The sequence below is a fragment of the Aotus nancymaae genome, unplaced genomic scaffold (assembly GCF_030222135.1).
Source record: "Aotus nancymaae isolate 86718 unplaced genomic scaffold, 86718_ANA_hifiasm-v0.15.2.pri h1tg000002l, whole genome shotgun sequence".
Classification (NCBI taxonomy): Eukaryota; Metazoa; Chordata; class Mammalia; order Primates; family Aotidae; genus Aotus; species Aotus nancymaae.
In genome coordinates, this window is record NW_026988413.1 from 34,277,251 (window position 1) to 34,301,373 (window position 24,123).

At 35.5% G+C, this 24,123-nt stretch overlaps 1 protein-coding gene across 8 annotated transcripts in view; it reads left to right on the top strand.

Moving 5' to 3' along the window:
• Positions 1–24,123, top strand: part of CADPS2 (calcium dependent secretion activator 2) — a 579,466-nt gene that overhangs the window by 549,584 nt on the left and 5,759 nt on the right. For all 8 annotated transcript variants that reach the window (XM_064373922.1, XM_064373927.1, XM_064373929.1 and 5 more), the window contains 2 exons: positions 1,939–2,046; positions 22,670–22,774. In XM_064373922.1, coding sequence (XP_064229992.1) covers positions 1,939–2,046; positions 22,670–22,774 — 213 coding nt within the window. The remainder of the gene's footprint in view (positions 1–1,938; positions 2,047–22,669; positions 22,775–24,123) is intronic.

The following is a 24,123-nucleotide window of genomic DNA, read 5'->3' on the forward strand; positions in this document are numbered from 1 at the left end:
CCATTAGGTTGAAAATGTATTGCCTACATTGTTTATGAATGCCCTTGAAGGAGAGACCAGTAAAGACATTTATATAGTTATTTCAAGTTACAATTAATGTTGTTGTGTCAGGATCATGTTGAAAGATACTTGAATTTACGTGGTATATGTTTACCTTTAGACTAAATATAAGAGCAGTAAGAAATTGCAGTAATTCTTACTGCACAGAAATAACTTTGTAACAAAAAATCAAATTAATTTTTATAAATGGAATAAGTAAGATATGCTCATTGCCTATACTATATATTGGTTAAGAGGTGGACAATTTTATTACGTTATATAAAATATACCCCTCCCCCCAAAAAATGGCAAGAACTTTCTTTCATTAAAGGAGAAGATGTGACCACTGTCCTAACATCACTTACATGTGTACCTTGAGCTGTTTTTTCCAGCAGTGGTAATAGTTAAATGAACCATATCCTCTTTCACCTAATTTTCTTATAATATTTACTTTTGCAAATGAGTCTGCTGACAAAGGTTATAAATGTGTTCTGTGAATATGAAATGATGCAAGGCTAACTGGCTTACTTGGGCATCAGTTCTACCTGTCTATCATTAGGTAGATGAATCTACCTAATCTAATAGATCTACCTATCTAATTCATAGCAGATCTACCTAATGATAGATATTTATCATTTTGTTCTTATTAATACCATACTCCAATCAATAACTCAATACAGATTAGGAACCAACCACAGGTATAGATGACACAAGTATTTTCATTATCTAGTCCAGCTGTATGAAGTTCAGGAGAGAGCTAAACATAAATCAAGAAGGAAAACTCTTTAGCAGCTATGCAGGCTTCCATCCTTTCCTAGAACTGACTTTGTAGAGTCTATAGCAAGGAGAAATTTTATTACCTCCTCTATTATTAGAAGACACCAAATGTTAGATAACTTTGGAAAGGTATTTAATGCACATCTTTGACTCTACGTAGGAAACTAATTTATTGATACTCTTATCATATTTCTGAAAGGAAATAAATTCTTCAGATAATGTTAGTAAATATTGAGTAGAAGCAATGGACAATCCACAAGGTATTTTATATTTCATTTTGTAACATATTAAATCTTTTTCCCCAATATCTTCCTCACAATATTTTACTCAGTTTAATAAAAACAATTAGTCTATATTCCTTGAACATTCATAGCAGTTGAGGGAGGCATCTTAAGGAAAGCTAACATTTTTGGCTTGGTTTTATTTTGTTTCATTTATTTGTTTGAGACAGGGTCTGGCTCTGTTGCCTAGGCTAGAGTGTGATGGCACAATCATAGCTCACTGCAACCTCAACCACTCAGGCTCAAGCAATTCTCCTGCCTCAGCCTCCTGGGTAGCTGGGACTACAGGTGCCCAACACCACACCCAGATAATTTTTTTTTTTTTTTTTTGTGGAGATGGGGTTTCACCATGTTGCCCAGGCTGGTCTGGAACTCCTGGGCCCAAGCAATTAACCTGCTTTGGCCTTTCAAAGTACTGGGATTATAGGCATGAGCCATGGCACCCAGTGCATTTTTTAAATATTATTGATAAGCCAGCCAGAAATGATGCAAAGTAAATTGTATTTGCAATTAGAAAATTATAATTACAAGTGGAAATTTTTTGTAAAAAATCATTCATTTATACTGCTTGACATACTGGCCTTTCAAGATAGCCATTTAACAAAGATGTCTACAGATCTACAACTCTGTATTTTCAATTTGACCTCAAGTTGTGAACATCAGTAATAAATTTTTGTTTGCTCTAATTATGGAATGTATTGAAAGTGCTCACTGTTGGTTTGGTCTTATGCTCATGTTATGACTGTAATTATCAAAATTATTTTTCAGAGTGTGATTAAATAATAATTTCACAGTTGAGACCTGATGTTATTTTGTTCCCCCTGCTTTTCTTTCACAACAGAAACCAGGAATGGATCTGGCAGACACCTATATTATGTTTGTTCGGCAAAACCAAGATATTCTTCGAGAAAAGGTCAATGAGGAAATGTATATAGAAAAGTTATTTGATGTAAGTAACTTCCCTTGCAAGGTATGCTGGCACCATAGATAAACTGCAAAGAGAAAAGTTGAATTTTGATGGTATGTTTGTAAAGCAGACTCTCCTTATTTTGATTCTTTATCTTCTGTACTAAAAAGTTGAAGCCTGCCAGGCACGGTGTCTCACGTCTATAATCGCAGCACTTTGGAAGGCTGAGGCAGGTGGGTCACTTAAGGTCAGGAGTTCGAGAGCAGCCTAGCCAACATGGCCAATCCCTGTCTCTACTAAAAATACCAAAAAACAAAAAACAAAAACATAGCTGGATGTGGCAGTGAATGTCTGCAGCTACTTGGGAGACTGAGGCAGAAGAATTGCTTGAACTGGGAGGCAAAGGTTGCAGTGAGCCAAGATTGTGCCACTGCACTCCAGCCTGGGTGACAGAGCGAGACTTTGTCTCAAAAATATAAATAAATAAAAAGTTGAAGCCATTCTAGAAATAGACCATCATGGATAGATTTGTTGGTGTGTGGGCAGGGGTCCGGTGGTGGGGTGCCTTCTGAACATCTTCAATTTTTTGTCTTGGGAACCTATTTATTGCAATTAATTTTTGCCATCAATTTGTTATAAAGGTAGAAGTTTTTCCTCCTTGAAAGTTATTCTCCATTTCGAACTACTCTTCATTTGCAGCTAATATAGTTGATTTTTATACTTCTTTGACTGCTGATGGAAGCCTTAATTAGCTTCCTTTTCTACATGAAAAGTATCACCATTAGAATTAGTCTCAAAAACCTGAGGTTTGTTATAACAAGCCAGATAATAATCATTTTACCATGGTGTTCAGCATCTTTTCACTTGCCTTTTGCAGCATTCCATAAACAGAATCCTGTTAGAGAGGATGTGGTCCCTTCTATAAGATGTTTTAAGTCAGTATGATACTCTGTAGTTAAACCAACAAATAAGCTGCAGTAAAGCCAAATATCTGCCACTCCACTGTTGAACATTTTTATCTTGTTTAAAGTACTGATGTATGCTAAAATATGCAGTATTACAGTTTTATCAGCACGAAGGTCTTCATGTAGGCATGACAGTGCCTAGAAATGAGGATCGTGGTTTTGTATACTATGATCATCGTGTTTCATTTATTCAGTATCTGTAAAGGAGACTAAGAGAGCAGTCAATTTAAATAACCATGTTGTCATTCATTTGTAATTATTTTATAGTCAGTTCAAAGGAATTGATACTTTGCTTGTGACATAACTTTGCATAATTCACCACAATTTGGATTCTGAAATGTAATATTTGCTTTGAAGTTTATTTATTTATGTACATCTTCTCTGCATTTTAGAAATGCTTTTCTGGCAGTTTGATTTAATTATGCAAGTTACTGCAAATGTTTTCATAACAGCAATTCACGGGCTTCATGGTGACACTTCAGCTGTGGCAGTTACAGAAGGTCCCGCTATGCCGTCCTCTCTGCCATGGTCTCTCATGTCAGTGTTCATTGTCATTTTGGGTGGTCAAAATGAATCTTATCTTGCATGCTTTATGTTTCTACCCTTTACTCAGGCCATCTTACAATAAAAAGTATCATCTGTTTTAATAAGCTAAGTGTTAATATGTGTGAAAAAAATGATTTTCTAAAAGCTTTGATGCCCTGCAGGGGTAGAAAAATTATCATTCATCCAGCTGGCTCTTTTACAAAATACTGAAACCGTATTAGCAACTTCTGCTTCTGTTTGGTATTGTTCTGAATTTACAAACATATGTTTCATTTCCAAGTTCTCTTTTACTTTTTCTGCTAATGTGGTGATTTTCAAAACTGTTAAACAGAAGAGGGAAATTGAGTTGATGTTATTCCCATTATGTTTCTTCTTAGAATAGCTAAGCACATACTCTGCGATGAAAAGTTAAAGCCATTCTATAAGTAGATCATCATAGATATATTTGTCAAGGGGAGTGGGTGAACTTTCTGAACATCTTCAGTTTTTTGACTTGGAGACCTATTTGCTGTAATCCATTCTTTCCATCAGTTTATTATAAAGGTAGAAGTTTTTTTCACCTTGAAGTTATTTTCTACTTCCAACTCCTCTTCATTCACTGAAGTTCTTTGGAAGACTTTATGTGTGGCAGCGATAACAGACAGAGGGAACTGAAGTGACTCTAAGGAGGCCAAAATTAAAATATGACACAAGTTTTATTGTCCAGGTTATATATACTTTCATTCAGTACGTAAGCATCTGACATGGTTATGGGTCTAAAAGGAATTCTTAATAAGTAACCATTCTGTTTTGGTTGTGAAGGTTTTGTATTTTAAATATCCCCAGTAGAACACTGGACTTGTTATTTGTAAAATAGTTGTAATGTCCTCAAACACTGCACATTTTTATTACTTTATTTAAAAATAAAAATAGACCCTAGTTCTGTTGATTTGTCATCAAGAATAACATGTATGAGGGGATACTAAGAGCCCCTAATTAGCCAAAACTGAATTTGCCTCAATTACAGTTAGAAAATGAGAGGTTATCAAGTATGTGTTGAAAGGTAAAGTAGAATGTGTATCTTAAGAAACAGATCATTACTGAGAGACATTATATAATTATTTGAAATCCACTTGGCTGGAGCTTAAAATAATATTGTTAGGTGTCGAAAAACAGTTGAAAATAATGACCCTATAAATACTGTTAGGAACCTTAGCCTATTACAGATAAAAGATTGAAGAGAACAATTTCATTCAGGCATCATGACAAACTTCTGCTATTCCAATTAGAGTACTTTCTATATAAGTAAGTAAATGGATCTTGTTAACTTCAGATGCAGATGAAAACACACTTACACACACATTACAATAAGTTAAAACTTAGTCATTTTAACCAACCCAGATAAGAAAACAAGGGCCACAGTTTCTGAGTCACATACCATGAGGGCTTAAAGTTTTCAAGAAATTCACTTAGTTTTGGAAATACCACATTTAACACTATTTTTATATAAAACAATTAGTCTGCAAAACAGATATTCACCCTGCCCCCAATATTTTTGGAAAGTATGTTTTACTAAATAATCTTTGAAGGTGATGTGGCTATGTTAAAAAGTTTGTGGAACTTTCCCTGGGTGTAGGAAAGTATCCCTGACCTCTATAACTTTTTGATCATTTAAACATCTTGATTGTTCCTGATTTTTGTGGTGAAATACCCCAGGGTTTGGTTTAAATAAGGTGCTGTTGCTTAAGATCAAAAACATAGCATTGCCCTACATTTGTACCCATTGTTTTAGGAATGAGAATGATATCTTCAAGAGTTTTCAGTGTGCAACCTACACAGACATTTACCATACAAAATCTGCTTCTGGAGCATTCTGCACTGCTGCTATCATTCCCATCTCCATTAATAAGTCATTAATGTCAACTTATGAAAGAGGAAATGAGTTAAATCTGCATTGTCTTAAAGGTCATAAATAGGATAATCTTCAACTTTTACATCAAATCTTGAAATATTAAAATTAAAAAGTATCCTTTGAGGGTCACAAAAGCTAATATTAGGACAAATGTGAAGGCATTGTATTCACCTCATAAGTAGTTACATTTTACATTTTACTTATGTAAGAAATTACATTTTACATAAGTAAAACATTCTGTTTTAAGCAAAAAACACTTTTTGCTTAAAACAGAAATAACTTTTTAAAAGTATAAATAAATTATGGCAGGTCCAGGATGTTAACAGAGAAATGTAAATTTGTTTAAGGTACATCCTTAATCTTTTCAAACTATCAAAATAATAGCTATGGCTTTCACCACTACCATTCCCTGGGCACCTCCGTGCTCCGGGAAATGTGCTAGGTGCCTCACCTATATCATTTCCAAGCTTCTAGGCTAGATCCCATCAATCCCATTTTATCCCTATTTTTAGGTTAAAACATCTCCCACTCAGAGAAGATAAGTGACTTGTGGATTGTCTAGTCAAACTTTGAAATCATATTTCTCTAGTTTCAAAGCCCATGCTGTCTCTACCTTACCTCTGAATTACAAAATTTGAAATGATAAACTAGTGTTATGGGAAGAGCTCTGGTTTGAGAATGCAGAAACCTGAGTTCCAACCACAGTTCTGCCATTAAATATCTGGGTGAGTTCGAAAAAGTTACGCCATCTGTGTAAGACTCAGTTTACTTAATACATGTAAACTAAAGATGTTGGTCTGGAACTCCAGATGATTTCTGAAACTCTTCCAGATTTTAAATTTATCATTCTTTTAGGTTTTTTTGTTGTTGTTTTGTCTTATTTTGTTTTTGAGATAGAGTTTTGCTCTCATTGCCCAGGCTGGAGTGCACTGGCGCTATCTTGGCTCATTGCAACCCCTGCCTCCTGGTGTTAAAGCGATCCTCCTGCCTCAGCTTCCGGAGTAGCTGGGATTACAGGCATGTGCCAGCATTTCTGGCTAATTTTGTATTTTTAGTAGAGATGTGGTTTCTCCATGCTGGTCAGGTTGGTCTCAAACTCCTGACTTCAGGTGATCCGCCCACCTCGGCCTCCCAAAGTGCTGGGATTACAGGCATGAACCACCACACCCAGCCTCTTTCAGTTTTAATGTTAGCAATGATGACAGAAATTACTGGGTTTGTTACATAAAGGGTCTTGTACTTCAGAATAGTAATTTCTAAGTTATTTTGTGATAGCCAAGTGAAAATAAAGTGTCCCACCTCAGACGCAATAGCACATGTAGTAGAATAATAGAAAAGAAAATCCATCTACAAGAATAGCTGTGCCATATAATGTTCTGTGTATCTATCACTATAGTTCTGAAACCCAATTTTTATTTTTCTTTTTTTAGACAGCGTCTTGCTCTGTCACCCAGGCTGGAGTGCAGTGGCCTGATCTCAGCTCACTGCAACCTCTGCCTCCTGGGTTCAAGCAATTCTCCTGCCTCAGCCTCCCGAGTAGCTGGGACTACAGGCACATGCCACCACGCCTGGTGAATTTATGTATTTTTAGTAGAGATGGGGTCTCACCATGATAGTCAGGATGGTCTTGATCTCCTGACCTCATGATCCGCCTGCCTCAGCCTCCCAAAGTGCTGGGATTACAGGTGTGAGCCTGGCCCCAATTTTTTTTTTAAAGTTGTAATCTGTATTCTCTGTATTCAGACTCAGTGTTTCTGGGTAACCAGGATGTTTTAAACAGAGGGTATCCCTGCCTCTCATATGGCCACTGAGGCACATACTAAGTTTATAATCTACATATAACATTTGCTTTTTTAATTTTAAAACAGTGACTTACTGGATAAGAAAAACCTAAAGAAGTTATCCTGTAATAGGAAAGATCATGGATATACCAAAAGAAAGTTTTTTTCTGCTTTGTAGGCTTTCTCTCCTACCCCGTGTCCTTTTTTAACACATAAAGCATCATTGTCAGCAGTCTTTTAAAAATTTTTATCAAATCAAAACCACCTTTAGCCTAATCTCAATATAAAAAGTATGACAAAGATTTTATAAACCTTCAATTCCACTTTTAATGCCTACTATGATGTTTCTTCCCGAGCAGAGTGGCTGCTCACTCTCTCAGGTTTCAGAACATGTAGCACAAGTCATGGGTGTCCATGTGTCGGGAGAGATGCTGGTACATTTCTCCAGAGCTTTGGTTCTCTGGGCTGGAAAATAGTGATGCTTCAGAAGTCAAAACTGACATCTGTAGTAATGACTACAACAGCACTTTTGTTGTCATTTTCTAAGGTCCAAGAATGTTGAAATGTAGAGGCAATTGACAGTTGACTGAAGCACATCTTATTTTCCAAGGCAGACACTATACCTACCTCTCTAAACCATTGTGCGTTTATTCGGCCCTGCCTACCTTGAATCCCTTGGAAACTATCTCATTTTAGCTCTCATGTTGCTGAAGACACATCAGAGTATAGTATTTAATTGGCAAATCATGCAAATTAAACATGCTCTTTGATATAAATTGATTAAATGTTTAATTGTGGAGGAGTTTCATCTCCACAAGATTATTTTAATGTTATGATGTCTTGTAAAATTTAAAGTAATTCTTTAAATGATAGTTAATCAGTTATATTCATCCAAATAGTGTTTTACAAGGATTAATTTCCCAGGACTTTCTGTGAAAAGAATGCCTACTTTCTAGTAAAGAAATTCTAAATTAAACATTTTGAATAAAATTGACCTATACTATATAAATGGATTCGGCAGCCTATTAATGTAAGATAAAAAGAAAATAATGAAAATATTATAGGTAAATGTGCTTCTCAAAATGAAACTGATTTTGCACTTACATGCTCTTGTTTGTCTCTGGACTCCCAAATTTTAAAAAAGGGGGAAACGCCCAGAACATTTTTTTTTTTTTGGTTGGAGTTTCGCTCCTGTCACCCAGGCTGGAGTACAATGGTACAATCCCAGCTCACCGCAACCTCTGCTTCCCAGGTTCAAACAATTCTCTTGCCTCAGCCTCCAAAGTAGCTGGGACTATAGGCGTGTGCCACTACACCCGGCTAATTTTTCTATTTTTAGTAGAAATAGAGTTTCACCATGTTGACCAGGCTAGTCTTGAACTCCTAACCTCAGATGATTTGCACACCTCCACCTCCCAAAGGGCTGAGATTACAGACATGAGCCACAGCACCCAGCCTGCCCAGAACTTTTGAGTTAGTGTCTCACATCAACGCCCAAACTTTTTGATGTGAGAATTTACTCATTCTTGGTAAGAACAACACTGCTATTCTTAATGTATTTAAAGATCATTTATTACTATGTTGATTTTCTAAGAATAGTTGAAGTCAATAAAACATGCATAAGAATGACCATTAAATAGCACTTTCACAATACACTTGGTTGTATGTATTTAGAGCTGATAATGTACTTTTTCAATCATATTATTTGGGTGAGTTTCTTTGTGTATGTAATCAGCCTTCTTACTAGGAATGCAGGCTGGAACTCATTGAGATGGAAGACCATCTTTGCCTTCTTGCATTTCTTATAATACTACAATATTATAAAAGTATTCTGGTGAGCAGGGTGGCTAATGTCTGAAATCTCAACACTTTGAGAGGCCAACATGAGATGATCACTTAAGTCTAGGAGTTCAAGAACAGCCTGGGCAACATAGCAAGACCTTGTCTCTAGACAAGAGAAATTGTTGTTTTTAATTAGCCTAGCATGATAGTGTGTTCCTATAGTCCTAGCTACTTGAGAGGCTAAGGCAAGAGGATCAGTCAAGTCCAGGAGTTTGCAGCTGTGGTGAGCTATAACCACACCGCTGTACTCCAGTCTAGGCCACAGAGCAAGACCCTGTCTCAAAAAGAAAAATAGGAAACTTTCTTATACATGAATATCAGTTTTAAAATAGCAGTTTTCCTCTTTTCAGTTACTTTTCACTTTCGAATAACTGTATAGTTGTTATATGGTTTTCATAAATTAGCATAGATTCCCGTTAGAGTATTTTTGTTTTGGTTTTATTTTTATATAAACGTACTCAAATATAAATCATTAACTGTTGTACCAGTATGCCCAACCATGATTTTCCTGTCAACACTCAAATACTAATATTATTCCTGTGTCATAGCCATTCTTTTCCTTTTCCATCAGTAAAAAGGGATGTATGATATGAGTTCAGTTATGTACTTGAGGCTGTTTGAGGTAATTTATTTTTATTTTTATTTTTATTTTTTTTCCGAGACAGAGTTTCACTCTGTAGCCCCAGCTAGAGTGCAGTGGTGCAATCTCAGCTCACTGCAACCTCTGCCTCCCAGGCTCAAGCAATTCTCCTGCCTCAGCCTCCCAAGTAGCTGGGACCACAGGCATGCACCTCCATGCCTGGCTAATGTTTTTTTAGTGGAGACAGGGTTTCACCATGTTGCCCAGGGTGGTCTTGAACTCCTGAGCTTAGGCAGTCCACCCATCTTGGCCTCAAAAAATGCTGGGATTTCAGGCGTGAGCCACTGCGCCCAGCCGAGGTAATTTATTTCTCGAGGTAATTTATTATTGCCTTTAGTATACAATGAGGTAGCTTGTGTACTAAAGATAAACTAAAAGGTTTGACTAATCTTTTGGTTATATATATGATAGGAGCAGTGTCTCGTTCATCTCACATATTGTAACACTGTGTTACTTAGCTGCTTTTAACATGTTGTTTTTCAGCTGTTGTCATTATTGTGTTTCATTGTATATCTATTTCTGCTTTGGTTTACTATGGTATTTGGAGCACACTGAAGTTGTTTGATCTCTTTTAAGATAGTCATAGTCAAGCCTGTTTCTATATTGTCTTCTCTGCCTCAGTAGATGCCATACAGAGCTGCTCCTCAGCCTTTTATTTTTTCCCTTAAAGTTTGTTTCTCTTTAAAACCTCTGCTCTCAAATTACAGCAGTCTGGTTCATTTGAGTTAATAATCCTCATTGTAATGTTAAGTTATTATTTGTAAGTGTAAGAATTTATAAAAGGATCAACTTTTGATGTATGGTGTATGCCAAAATAGCTTTGGCAAGTCCAGACGCAGTTCAGAGAGGCCAAAGGCTGTCATTTGAATCGGAGCTGTTGGTGAATTAAAACCTGAGAAAATTGAGATAAGCATACCTAATTGCCTAAAAGAAACTCAACCAGAAAGTGTATTGTAGCTTGTTGATCTTATTTCTTTGAAAATTCAAAAGAATCTTCAAGAAATATGTGGGCTTCTTGGTTAGATTCTTGAAATGTGATCGTGGAACACAATTGTCATTTGGCACATTCCCAGAAATACACATCTTTGCATGAGGCACCTGGACATATGTGGCAGGTCTGGTAGAATCAGCTAATTAACAACACAGGCTTAAACAGGCACCTCATCTGGCAGTGCAGTTAGTTGCCTGATGGTGCTCAGCAGGATTTGGTAGTGCTTTTTATTTTTCTATCCTAATGGTCTGCTGCCCACCTAATTTTGCCTTATTGTCAGTCACTACTTACCACAGCTTGGGGCCCTCCCAGGAGGCTAAATTATTATCAAAGGATTAGGGAGATGTAGCCTTGCAGCTCTGACATTTCTGATTACTTGTCTATGCCAGAACACTAATTAGCTGTGACTAATTAAGAAAAATGTTCCTGCCATAGAAAACCGTTTAAAAGAACTGAGAAGTAGAAAAGCAATTCAAAAGCTGAGCAGTGCTCAGATTTGCTGATGCTCTTTAGATTTCCACCAGAGCCTTAACTTACCTTTAATTGTGCTCAGAATTAAAAAAAAGGAAATTCCACATGCAAACTGACCAGACGTTTTTGCTTGAAAAGGAAAAAGAAAATAAAAAGTTGATCACCTAAGCTCTCTTAACAATGGTAAAACTGTCTGTGATGAATGGAAGGTGACACAACTTTCATTTTCATGGAGAAATTTTTCTAAACACCAATTGCATAAATGTATATTCGCATTCATCCACCTGAGCCAGTAACAAAGGCTTAAGTCATTGAAGAAATTAGAACATTCTCTACTGATTTTATAAATGACTGTTGAATTGATTATAAGGAATATGTTGAGCATTTTGAAAGTTAGTTAGGATTGCTTTCATGTATCTTTCATCTTTAAGATGGTCTGGAAATTCTGACCTCTCTATGTAGAGCCTGTGACTTTGTATGCTTGCACTTCAACTGGTCACTAGTGCCTTGTTAATGGGAATGTCCAGGCTTCCCCTGAGACTAGCATTTCTATCAGTTGACCACTGCAGTGTTTTCATAGAACAGATAGCTACTACTCTCCATCCCTTCCCTCCTAACTTCTTAAACAAATGGCATGTGTGGCTTTAAAGCCATTTTCTGTGCTGGCTTTTTGTATTCTTCCTCTGTGAACCACGCCTTCTACAAGGTCAGCACCATTCACAAGTGGGCACAGCAGTGGCAGCCAGGTCACCAATGCTGAATAAATCCAAGTAAAGAAAAAATAAATCTGTGTAAGGAAAAAGCAAAACCATCATTACATGTGATTATTGAATGCATTGGCAGGAGACTATAAAATAATTTTAAACTTTCTTATAAACACCTAACCTTTAAGAGAGAGCCCTCAATTTCCTGAGCTTAGCCCAGCCCTAGATAACACATCATCTAAATTTTGCTATCTTAATATGGACAAAATATTTCATTTGGGTAAAAAAAAAGTTCTCACTCCTACCTCACCTACATTCTTCATGCTGATTGTTAAACCCATTTCTCTTTTTTTTTTCTCAGTGGAGAACAAAAGGCAGGTAGCCAGCATCCTCTAAGGATAATCCTTCCTAAATATGAAGACTGTTATTAAGGTACCTGTCATACTTGTCTACTCCAGGATACATAATCCCTATTTGTTTAACTTCACTTCGTAGGCCTTTTTTCTAGCCCTTTAATCATCTTTGTGGCTGTCCTTTGAAACTTCTCAAAGTGTTCTCTGTCATGCTTAGGGTTTAGAGTCAAGAATAGGATGCACTATTTGAATGTGGCTGAACAAGATTCTTTCAAGCCTTCTATTTATTCATTTTAATATACAACTTTCCCATACTTTTGCTCTACTGATCTCTTTACCTTTAGTTCCATATATTCCCTATATTTGTTTTTGTTGACTTTTCTCTCAGTTGCTACATATCTTAAAGATAGGCAATAACCTGAGGTCAGCTGTTCGAGATCAGCCTGGCCAACATGCTGAAACCCCATCTCTACTAAAAATACAAAAATTAGCTGGGTGTGGTAGCACACGCCTGTAGTCTCAGCTACTCAGGAGGCTGAAGCAGGAGAATTGCTTGATCCCGGGAGGCGGAGGAGATTGTAGTAATCTGAGATCCTGTCACTGCACCCCAGCCTTGGTGACAGAGCAAGATTCCATCTCAAAAAAAATAAAAAGGATAGGCAATAAATGTATTAATTTATTGATGTAGAATATTTATCTTTGAGGCAGTAAAAGTACATGTTTATTGATGTAGAATATCCATTCCGTTGATGTTTTACATTATAAGATCTAGAAAACAAACTCATCATTCAATTACTACGTGTAAAAATTGGTGAGGAATGTTGAGATTAAAACATTAGGCCTTGGCTTTGCCCAAAGAGATGGCTATTTATGTCACAATGACTCAGTAGGAATATAGTGAGAATAGAAAGTTGAAACCCCTCTTATTAATTATTTATTCATTGACCCTATATTTATCAAACACTTTTTAGACCACACACTTTGACAGAAGCTGGAAATACAGTACTAAACAAGGCAAACCAAATCCTTGCTCCAAGGGCAAGGGTATTTTTGAAAGTTTTTTATTTCCACATAAAATATTTTGCTTTATTGTCTGCAGAATAGCTATCCACAATTTTTTTTTAATGGAAGCACTCTGGTGAACTAAAAGTCAATAATGTTTCAAAATAGATACTAGTAATTATCTGTTAAATTATTTCTTTCTTTCTCCCTCTGCTTCAAGTGGATAATTGTAAACTTGCTAAAAGTTTACAGCCAACACAAAGTTTGTATACAGTTCTAGTGCCTGCATCAAATGACCTGACTGGGAGATAAGAGCACACTCGTGCGTGCTCTCTATTCTTCCTGGGTCCTTAGCTCAAAAGCCAGGCTTATATCAGCTCCCAAACAAGCTCTCATATCCCTTTAGACAGAAGTCACCATTTCCACAGCAACAATATTTTTCTGCTTTTCTTTAAAAACAGCTCACAAAGCCAACAAGCATAGATGGCACCCAGACATGTCACTTAGTGGTGAAAATACACACAGGCAGCACAGCCAGCCATGCCTCCTAATATGCCCGACAGCCTCAGAATGGGTACCAGTAGACCTGAGCATGTGCTAGAGAGGCAGCTCCCTGCTTGAGGGACAGCCTCTGGAGGACTGAGTACATCAACATCTGAACTCTTCATGTTAGCAGAGCTTTAAGAGAGAGAGAGAGAGAGAGAGAATGGATTCTCATATATGCACATAGATATAGAAGTTTATCAGTGTATAGTACTTTCTCTTTTATTTCATTTATCACCTAAAATAAAATTAGACTGTCACATTTTAAGCACCATTTGAGTCCTGTTCTAAAATTTTTTGGCCAAATGCAACTGTTTACTTTTCAGTGATTTCTACAGCTTTAACATGTATTAAATTATTTTTCTATTAATGAAATATGTGATTCAAGTCAACAATGAATCTGGCTCTGCTTTTCCTCTGTCCTTTGTTGAAAAGCTACCTGTCTACTATCTCATATATATATATACACACACACACACACACACACACACACACACACTATATATATAGTATTTTATATTTACAAATATTTAAATACATACAGTCCTTTCATCAAAATTGAATGCATGCTCTGTGCCAGACATTCTATTAAGGGCTGGAGATAGCAATACAAGTACGATTTAGTTAATGCCTTGTGTATACTCACAGCTAATTGAGGGAGACATAAACTACATTGTGCAACATTTTTATAGACACCTCTCTAGAGTTCTAGGAGCAGAAAATAGATGAGCCCCTAATTGTACCTAGTAAGAGATAGTATTGGCTAAAAAGTAGAGATAATGAATGGTTGAGCTGAGTCAGGCTAACACCAATCTGGCCAGGGGGTATGTAGTTGGGAATAAAGTCCAGACAGAGGAATGGGCATGCACAGAAACCAAAGGTATAGAGAAGCCTAGCATGTGTCACAGCTGCAGGTGGGTCAGTTTGCTGAAAATGCTTCCTATGGGAGTACACCATGACTCAGAGACAGAAAGGTAGCTGTCTACTCCCATCCTTAGGATACTCTTAATAAAAGATTTTGGAATGTTTCCCATTTTTATAAGGAAACTGAAGCAGAAGACCTGCTAACAGTTCATTCTCAGGCGTGAGTTTTATCTCAAGACTAAATTGTACCAGTTAATAGCAGTTCCAGGAGTCCAATATACTTTCATAAAAATCCTATATTATTGATTTAAAATGTAATATTTACCAAAATTTTATATATGTTCAAAATAAGTTAACCAGATGAAAATGTTATACTGCCCAAACAAATCATTCATAAAGGTGATGTCTGCACCCCAGACTAGTACACACACCATTATAACTGGATTTATCAATGAGCCAAACCATTAACTAGTCACTTCACTCAAAGATTAGCCAAACCAGTATGCATTACATCAAGGCCACTAAGAAAGGGAGGGGAGAACAACTGATTGTCTGAAATTTTCACTTTATAATTACTGGTCTTTTTAGTACTAGGAAAGGAGCCACAGAATAAACATACAGAGGCACTTGCCTACTTGATAATAAAGAACAGTATTTTTAAAATTCTTTCCATGTAATGTGAAGAAAGAGGTAGTATATTACTTTGAGGACATTTTGGAATGAAGGGTATTTTGGGAATGAAGGGAATTTTGGAAGTAGTTATGAACTGAAAAGAGCTTGTGCATCTCCCAATTTATGGAACTTGTCCTGTTAATCAAACTTATTGTTATATAACTGAAGAAGATCTGATTCATCTGGAAATATCTCAGTTATATTCATGTATTTTTTAAAAGAGGAAGTATGGAATTCCAAAGGTAGTGAAGTTTTTTCAGCATTCAACAAGCATTTATTAGGCACCTATTATATACCAACTTTCCCTGTGTTAGCACTTTTTACATTTTTCATTCCTTAATAGACATGATACTCTTAATTTGCAAACTTCCTGATGGAGTTAAAAAATGAAAATTGCCCTGAATATGACTTTATTCAACATGAGAAAAAAAGAAAAAGCATGAATCACATGCTTCTGTGTTCTGAATAAAAAGATAAATAAATAAAAAGATGATGAAGAAAGTCACATATATAGAGTTCCCTTATGGATGAACCAAGGATCTTCTTTCCACATTGCATTGTTTTGCTACAGTAGAACAAATATTTTCCAGTGTTTTCAATCATTATGGTGTACAGCACTTAAAAATGAGTCTTAAGAATATATGAGATGTATAGCATAATAATCATTTGACTGGTTATCCTAATTGGGAGTATGATTCTTCAAAGAATTTATTTACATTGTATACTACATTATTGTATTTACAGATATGTTTAACCTTTAGAAATGTGGATTGCTTCAACTTTCAAAAAAAAATTGAATGGGCTTTTTTAGATATAATTAATAGGCATCTTCTCTATTTGTGCACAATTCTATGTTGTAGTGACTGTCAGTAAGGACCAAGAATGGTAACGATGCTTTTCCTAGTTTTCTGCTAGAAGTACCAAACTGCTCTTAAGAATCGAAGCTGTTATTGATAAAACAGAAATCCAGATGTCCTTCTAAAGAGAAATGAAATAACACAGGAGTTATGAGCACAGACTCTGGAGCATAAATATAAAATATAAATCTTTACCCTACCACTTAAATCATACTTGTTGTATAAACTTCAATAAGTAAATTGCTTAATCTAAACTAAGTTTTGTACCTGTGTAAACTCGGTTCCAGATAAGCAAAATAGGAATAATTACACCCACTTCATCAAGGTTGTCGTAAGAATTAAATAATTTTTCCCAGGCTGGAGTGCACTGGTGCAATCTCAGCTCACTGCAACCTCTGCCTCCCAGGTTCAAGTGATTCTCCTGCCTCAGCTTCCCAAGTAGCTGGGATTACAGGAACATGTCACACCAGCTAATTTTTCTCTATTTTTAATATAGACAGCGTTTCGCCATGTTGGCCAGGCTGGTCTCCAACTCCTGGCCTCAAGTTATCCACTCACCTCTGCCTCCCAAAGTGCTGGGATTATGAGCGTGAGCCACTGCACCAGCCTAAATCAAATTTTAATTAAATCACTTGAACTTCCTATGGAGGATAAAATAAGTATCAGATGCCTTTATAATTAGAATTTATAAAAATAATACTAATAAAAAACAGTATCTGTAATTCACAGGTCTTTTTAAGTCTCATTCCTCAGTACACTTTAGTGCTTCGTTTTGTCTATACATTAAGAGGTGAGATGAATAAGTTAAAAACATAACAGACAGTAGAAAGTTCTGGAACTCTAGATGATTCTTCTTTATTCTTGAAGAATAAAGCTGTATTGAAGCAACATATAAAAACAGAATGACAGTTGGGTTTTTCTCTTCCATTCATTTTTACAAGAATCACAAGCCCATCGTGCCTTTTCCTTTAAGGCATATTTCAATTCACAGTATTTCTACAGAGCATTCAAATCTTAGTAGTTTAAAGCTAGGTTCATATAATCTACCCCACATATTACAGATGAGAAAGCTGAGGCATAGAGAAGGTGCCTAACAGGCTCAGTCAAGCAAATAGTAGCATAAGAGGAGCTAGCACTGCCTACCCTCACGGGGTCTGCATTTGTGTTCTTCTCTGGTGGGTTGACAGTCAGTCCACAGCTGCCATGTCCAGATGCAAGTCTCTTCTCTTCCTTCACCGTGAGTGCCTCTGGATCAAGCTGGGAATGTTGATTGGTGTAGGTTGGGTTAAACACTACCTATATTTTTAACCCTCATAGGCTGATTTCAGTTTTCCTTAAATACAGCCCTTACTTCTATTCCAAGCCAGGAAAACATTCACACTTAAAACCTGCAAAATGCTTGTGCTTGTGGGTCTGGTTTTATGGAACCAGGTATGATAATTTCCATGGGATGCCTTGAACAGGGTGGAAGAACCTTGACATTATTAGATTAAATTTATCATTAATATAACATTTGCATTTTAGTGTTTAGAAATGGGAAGTGAGTGAAACAGAGCCACAAATTTAGTTACATTATTAAATCAACGTACTGTTGACAAAATGAACACTCAATGTATAATGAAGCATTTATATTTACTTTTTAATATAGTGGTGAAATTGTAGTGCATTAATGTTTCTAAATATTTTGTTGCTCTTTAAAACTACTAAATGATCCTAAAGGATGGCTCATATGTATCAAATTTATCAAAGCCTTCAGCATTTAAAAAATATTGTTTGTTCTTTTATTTAACTTTACATTTAAAAGGTACACATTTCCTAAGGTGAGAGTTTCTAGGCATTATTTCATTTTAACACAATGACTCAACTCTTTTCAAACATATGAATTCTTTTGAAAAAAAATGAAGAAATACATAATGTGGAAATTTAGCCATTTCATGTCTTAATTCACTAAAAAATGCTGGTTCTTTGGTTCTTTTTCTTTTCCTTTCTTTGTCGCCTATTGAGACAAGCATAGCTGGCGAAGAATAAAAATACATCAACTAGTTGTACCAATTCATAATCAATAAAAAGCTAAACACTTGAGTAGAAAATATGTTACAGATTTGTGCCCTACCAAAGCAGCTATTTTTACCTTGCCATCATCATTAGAAGCCACATTCTGACAAAAATCATTTGCTTGAAGCACCGTGATATACAAACCCTATGTGGTCTTGTGATTCAGATTTAGGAATATCAGCCTTGGAGGGTCTACAGGCATTGTGCATTAGTATGTATTGAGACCTCATTCCAGGTGGCAAGCAGCTGGACTTTTTAAAAATAAAACTTCCAAAATAAAGGTGAAGTGCTTGTTTCCAGGCGATGCACGTTACATTTAATTTAATCATCCTCAAAATGTTATAAATTAGGCAAAAAGGAGAGTTGTGCATATTTAATATATTTGTTTTGTATTTCCACTAGTCAACAGAATAATGAAATTCCTTAACTACTTCTCTTTAACTTGCATGAAGAAAGCACGGTATGTTGCTAAATCTCTTTTCACCAGCTCTGCGGAGAAACAACTTTAATCCTTGTTAGAAAATTGCCGAGTCTGGGACTGACAAAGAGCTCATGCTTGTTCTATTGTTAGTGCTCCCCGGCCCCAAGAGCAGAGCCCTTTACAGCTGCGTGGATCCCGCCCGGCTCAGCTGCACTATTTAGGAGAGGAGGTTTGTCAATTTCTATTGACAATGGAAAGAGTTTTTCAGGGCCTGTAGCAGTGCTGACACAGTTGGGGATCAATGCCAGCCATTCAGACTGCACCCTCTTTCATTGCTTTGGTTTGTTAATTCAAGACTAAAGGTCCACTGAGGGGGTTCAGGGTGTTTAAGAAAGCTGATGAACTGTTTAAGAAAGCTGATGAACTGCAAGCGTTTATAGCCCTGGTGTGGCAATTTCCATAGTCAGTGGCAACTCCTGGCACTGAGGGAGCTGTGTCCTTGTTGACCCTCTTGTTATTAAAAATGCACAAGTGCTGCGCTTCTCAATATTTCAACACTCTTTCATTGTCAATACCACCTTCTGAGCCCTTCAGCTTGTTGCTTGCTCTAAAGATCTTCTTAGATTGGGTTTGAAAACTTCACCTTAAACACTAGATTAGACTGATGTTCTGTTTTCCGTGCTCCTGTTGATTTGTTGAACCTTCCCAGGGCTGGAAAGCAAGTAGCAGCTTGATGGGGAGACGGGCTGCTAATATGATTTACCAGTCTACAGTCATGCACAATAAGTGTGAATAAATACAGGGGTCTCACAGAGTCAACCGTAGCCTTTCCTTTTCTTCTATTTTTGCTTTAAAAGATATCTCAAGAAAATGAAGTGAGTAACGCATGCCCTTACAGGAGTTGAATGAACCACAAAAAGAAGAAAGAAAAAACATATTTTTGCTAAAGCGGTATGCTGCTGTCATGGATTGATGTAGAAAATATTTGTAAAATATACACTTACTGCTTTATTCCTGTGTAGACCGAGGCAAAGAATAAAGCAGTAATGCCATACCCATACCTTCTGTGCAAGCTCCCGCAACCCTTCCTTTTCATCCCCTGAAGGGAAAAGTGAATGGTCAACCAAGTTGTTTTATAAAATTAACTTTTCAAAAGTGAAAAGACACTTTCTAACATGCAGACTTTACTGCACATTCACGCTTTTCCAATTTTTCGTTTGGTTTGGTTTGGTGGAGGGGGTTGAGGAATGAAGAGAACCTACCTTTGACCTTTTTCTCAGTGTGAGAAAATGGGACCTACCATATTCAGTACTCAAAAGAACGACATACTAATTCCAGCACCAGAAATAAGAAAGTGCTAGAGGTTTCTCTTTGGTGGCTTTTGTTTGTTTGTTTGAGGGTGTGTGTGTGTGTGTGTGTGTGTGTGTGTGTGTGTGTCTGTGTTTTACTGTATACAAGAAAGCAGTCATAGTGGGATTTTTGTTGTTGTTAGCCTATTCTTAGTGGCAGCAAATATTCTGAGCTAAGTTACTGCTTTTCCTTAGTCATTTGCTTTATTTAGCTAAAATGCCTCTTGAAAATGCTTTGACTTAGGAGTAAAAAGTATACATTCTTACTTGATAGAATAATTTTTCCTAGAGGCTTTTGCTTATAGAATGATTTATTGACCTTCAAAATAAGATGATGATAAAGTAGCTTAAACATTTTACTTAATAATAGTTCTCTTTTTTTTACAGTTAACTTTAGATCATTTTATTCCCAAATTCTTTTTCTCTAAAATTATCATTTTGGCATTGTATTAAATAAGTTATATATAAATGATTTATGTTTTTTCAATTATCACTTAATAAGTCTCATATATAATGTGAAAAGGGAAATTAATTTTAAATTATATAAGGATTTTTAAAAACATAAAGATGCATATAGAGTAATTTTAAGAAAGTTTTCTCATTTCCCTCAAATTTATACAACTTGCCTTGAACACAGTAACTGCGCAGTCTAACGGAGTAACTAGTATGTTATGCTAGGCTTCGTAAAATACATATACTTTCTTCTATTTTTGCTTTAAAAGAGATATCTCAGGAAAATTGAGTAACACATGCCCTTACAGGAGTTGAATGAACCACAAAAAGAAGAAAGAAAAACCGTATTTTTGCTAAAGCAGTAGCTTTAAAGCAGTTGAAAAAAAGGAAAAAAATTCAACAAAAAAGAAAAATTTACTAGCCCTTGCAAAATGACTATAATGTTTAAGAACCACTTCCATTATGACAATATTTTCACTTTCAAATTATCTAGAGTGTGGTGTGGGGGAAGGGCCTAAATTGAAGGTACTGAATATCACCAATCCTTGTGAGTGTTTACCTGTATTAAAATAGAAATTAAGAAGCTGAAGCTATAAATAATTTGAAACAAGTATAGAATTTTATTTCAGAAATTGTATCTATAAAAGATTTTGAGATTGAACGTACCAGCAAAAGTACTGAATTTACTAGAAGTTTACTTTTTTAAGAATTTTGGAGTATGAATGTCTTGTTTTATAAAACTTATTGCTGAAATTTTTACATGTCCTGAATATTAAGAAAGTAATCGTTAGGAAGGACCAATATTAGGTACAGGAATAACATATTTTTTAAGAAATCATAGTTCATCTCACATTTTAAAAACTTCAAGCTTTTATTTATCCATTTGATTGTTATTATTTAGTAAATTGTTATCCATTTAAATTAACTTATCTCATGGTATGCATTATACGTTCATTATACTAACAAATTAATAGAAAAAAGCATGGTAAAATATATAATTTATTTTTTATTTTTACTTAAAGTACCATTTATTATTAAGCTAAATTATATTGGAACAATGTTATTAAATATAAATACAGATGAATTTCAGACTTGGATCCCTGAAATTTTATTTTAAAAGTTGAATTTACCGTTTTATTATGTTGAGAAAGTATTCTTCTAAATTTGTTTTTCTGTGTTTAAATTCTTAAGAACCTATGCACACACATATGTGATCTGGACTGTCACTATGTTTGTGTATACAAGCAAGGCACAAAATCTCCTGTTTTTCAAAAATTCTTTTGTCATTTCCTAAATGCTGAGTGTACATTGATATTTCTCACTGTTATCTGAATGAGTAGCATTATTCTTAGAGTGTTATCTAAACCTAGCTCTGAGTCACTGTATCCCTTAAAAATGTCGTCTGTAATGGCAGAATTTTTTTTTGGAAAATAGTAACAATTTTTTTTTACTAGACTGACAGACATAGAAGCAGAAAATTGCATTAAAGAAGAATTTCAGTTTTTCTCTTAAGAAGTTTGTAATAAATGGAAAAATTATGAACCCTCCAAAAATACAAAATGAAACACATCCTTTTCATTCATAATTTGGTCAACTGATACCTATTTTGTGATTCTTACAAGAATTCTATCTTGATAGTGTTCCCTCCTAAGATCTCAATAAATCTTTATTTTAGGTGGTTTTAAAAGAGCTTGGTAAATACTTAACTGATAAAGGTGTGATTGAGGATTACTGTTTAGAAAGTTGTAGTTTTTTTTTTTTTTTTTGCCCATTGCTCCTTTAAAATGTAATTTTTAGGTGTTGACTGTGTGACTTATAGCATAACACATCTTCGTTTTGATTGTTACTTAACATGTAGGCTAATAGAAAATTTACCTTTGAAAATAATTTACCTCTTTTTTCTTGCTGCTTGGCTGTCCATTCAGTCCTATAACATGTATTTAGGATCCATTGTTACCTACAAATTACAAAGCAGGCCACTAGGCTGCAAAGTGCAAAAACACTGTTTCCATGAATATGTTACAGCTGAAAGACTGTAATGTTAATTCATTTAAAGAACAGCCTAGGTCAACTTAACAGATTTTCTAGCAAAGCATACAATTCTGTTAACAGGAAATTATAGCATTATTGACTTCAAGTGCTGATCTGTGGTCATTTCAGAGTGTTTCATTACCCCCTCATTACCGAATCTGTTAAATGAATACTGCAGAGGTTGTTCTCTTTTTTTTTTTTTCTCCTCCCCTGTGCCCGAATTCTTCTTTCCAGCAATGGTACAGCAGTTCCATAAAAGTCATTTGCCTGTGGTTGACTGATAGACTAGACCTCCAACTCCATATTTACCAGCTGAAGACACTCATCAAGATTGTGAAGGTAAACAAAATGTATTTAGATATGAATTACCCACCAAGCTATAAGGAATAATGGCAAGATACTGACATACAAGAAAGCTGTATTTGATGAAACTAAAAAGCATCACTTATTAGCAACGATGTGCTCCTGTTTACTTCCATTTTTAGTTAGATTACTAAATAAACAAATTTATCTTTTTTGCACTAATAAATATTTGCTAGCAAATAATCACAGTTCAAGATTATATACACAGTTACCTGGATGAATTAGGTTCACAGTAATTTTACATTTACTTTCTTGAGCATATAAACATTTTCTTGCAATACACTTACTTCATATTTATTAGGATCATATATCATTGTGAGGGCTTTTGAACTATATTTGCCAGAAGAATAACGAGAGTCTTTGTTATTTTATCATATGCTGGTACAAAAGTAATACATTGTCATTGCCCAAATTCTTCTGGAAGCAGGTCTCTTCTTACATGTGAAAGGTAATCAGTTGGAGTGTTGGGGACCATCTAAAACTACTGGCATCTGTGTCACTTAAGGTCAGCAAGGCCATTTTGACTTTAGCTCTTCAAAAGAGAAGCTAATAACTTACATGTTATATTTACTGAGTAAGATCTTTAATATGCAAAATTTTTCACACTTTATAAATTCTAGTGGAAGCACAGAATTTATCCCAAGTGTAACCTTTTCTTAAAATTGGGACATAAATTTCACCTTATAGCAGAAAACATAACTCTAAGCTATTGAGAATCACCTATTTATTTAAACAAGAGGTCTTTACTTCCATTTTAGTACCATTTATTAGTGGTACATATGTGCATATGTACCCACACACATAGTGTGTATACATGCATCTGTGTGTATATGTGTGTATATATGAGTATACACAGTAGTTTGCAAAGTGTTATTCCTGACCTACGACTATCACCATCACCTGGGAACCTGTTAGACCCACAGATTCTTGGGCCGCACCCCAGATTTACTGAATCAGAAACTCTAAGGGTGGAACCCAGTAATCTATAGATTAACAAGTCCTCCAGATGGTTCTAATACATGAAAACATGCTAAAGTTTTCAATGACCCACTGTGTTACATCATTAAAAGATGTTTCTAGCCACATTAATATATTTTTGTTATTCGCTTGGTTCCTACAGTCTAATTGGAATACAAATTCTTTATGCCTGCTTGTTAATCTTGTTAGGCCCACAAATAGGAAATTCTGTTCCGAAGTCAGAAAGTGGCAAATCTACTGGAACGTAGAACCAGACCTAAAATGTCACAATAATAGCAATTATGACTACTCATAAAAAGTAAAATTTTGGCCACTCACAAAATTTTAATAGTATCTGCTACACATTA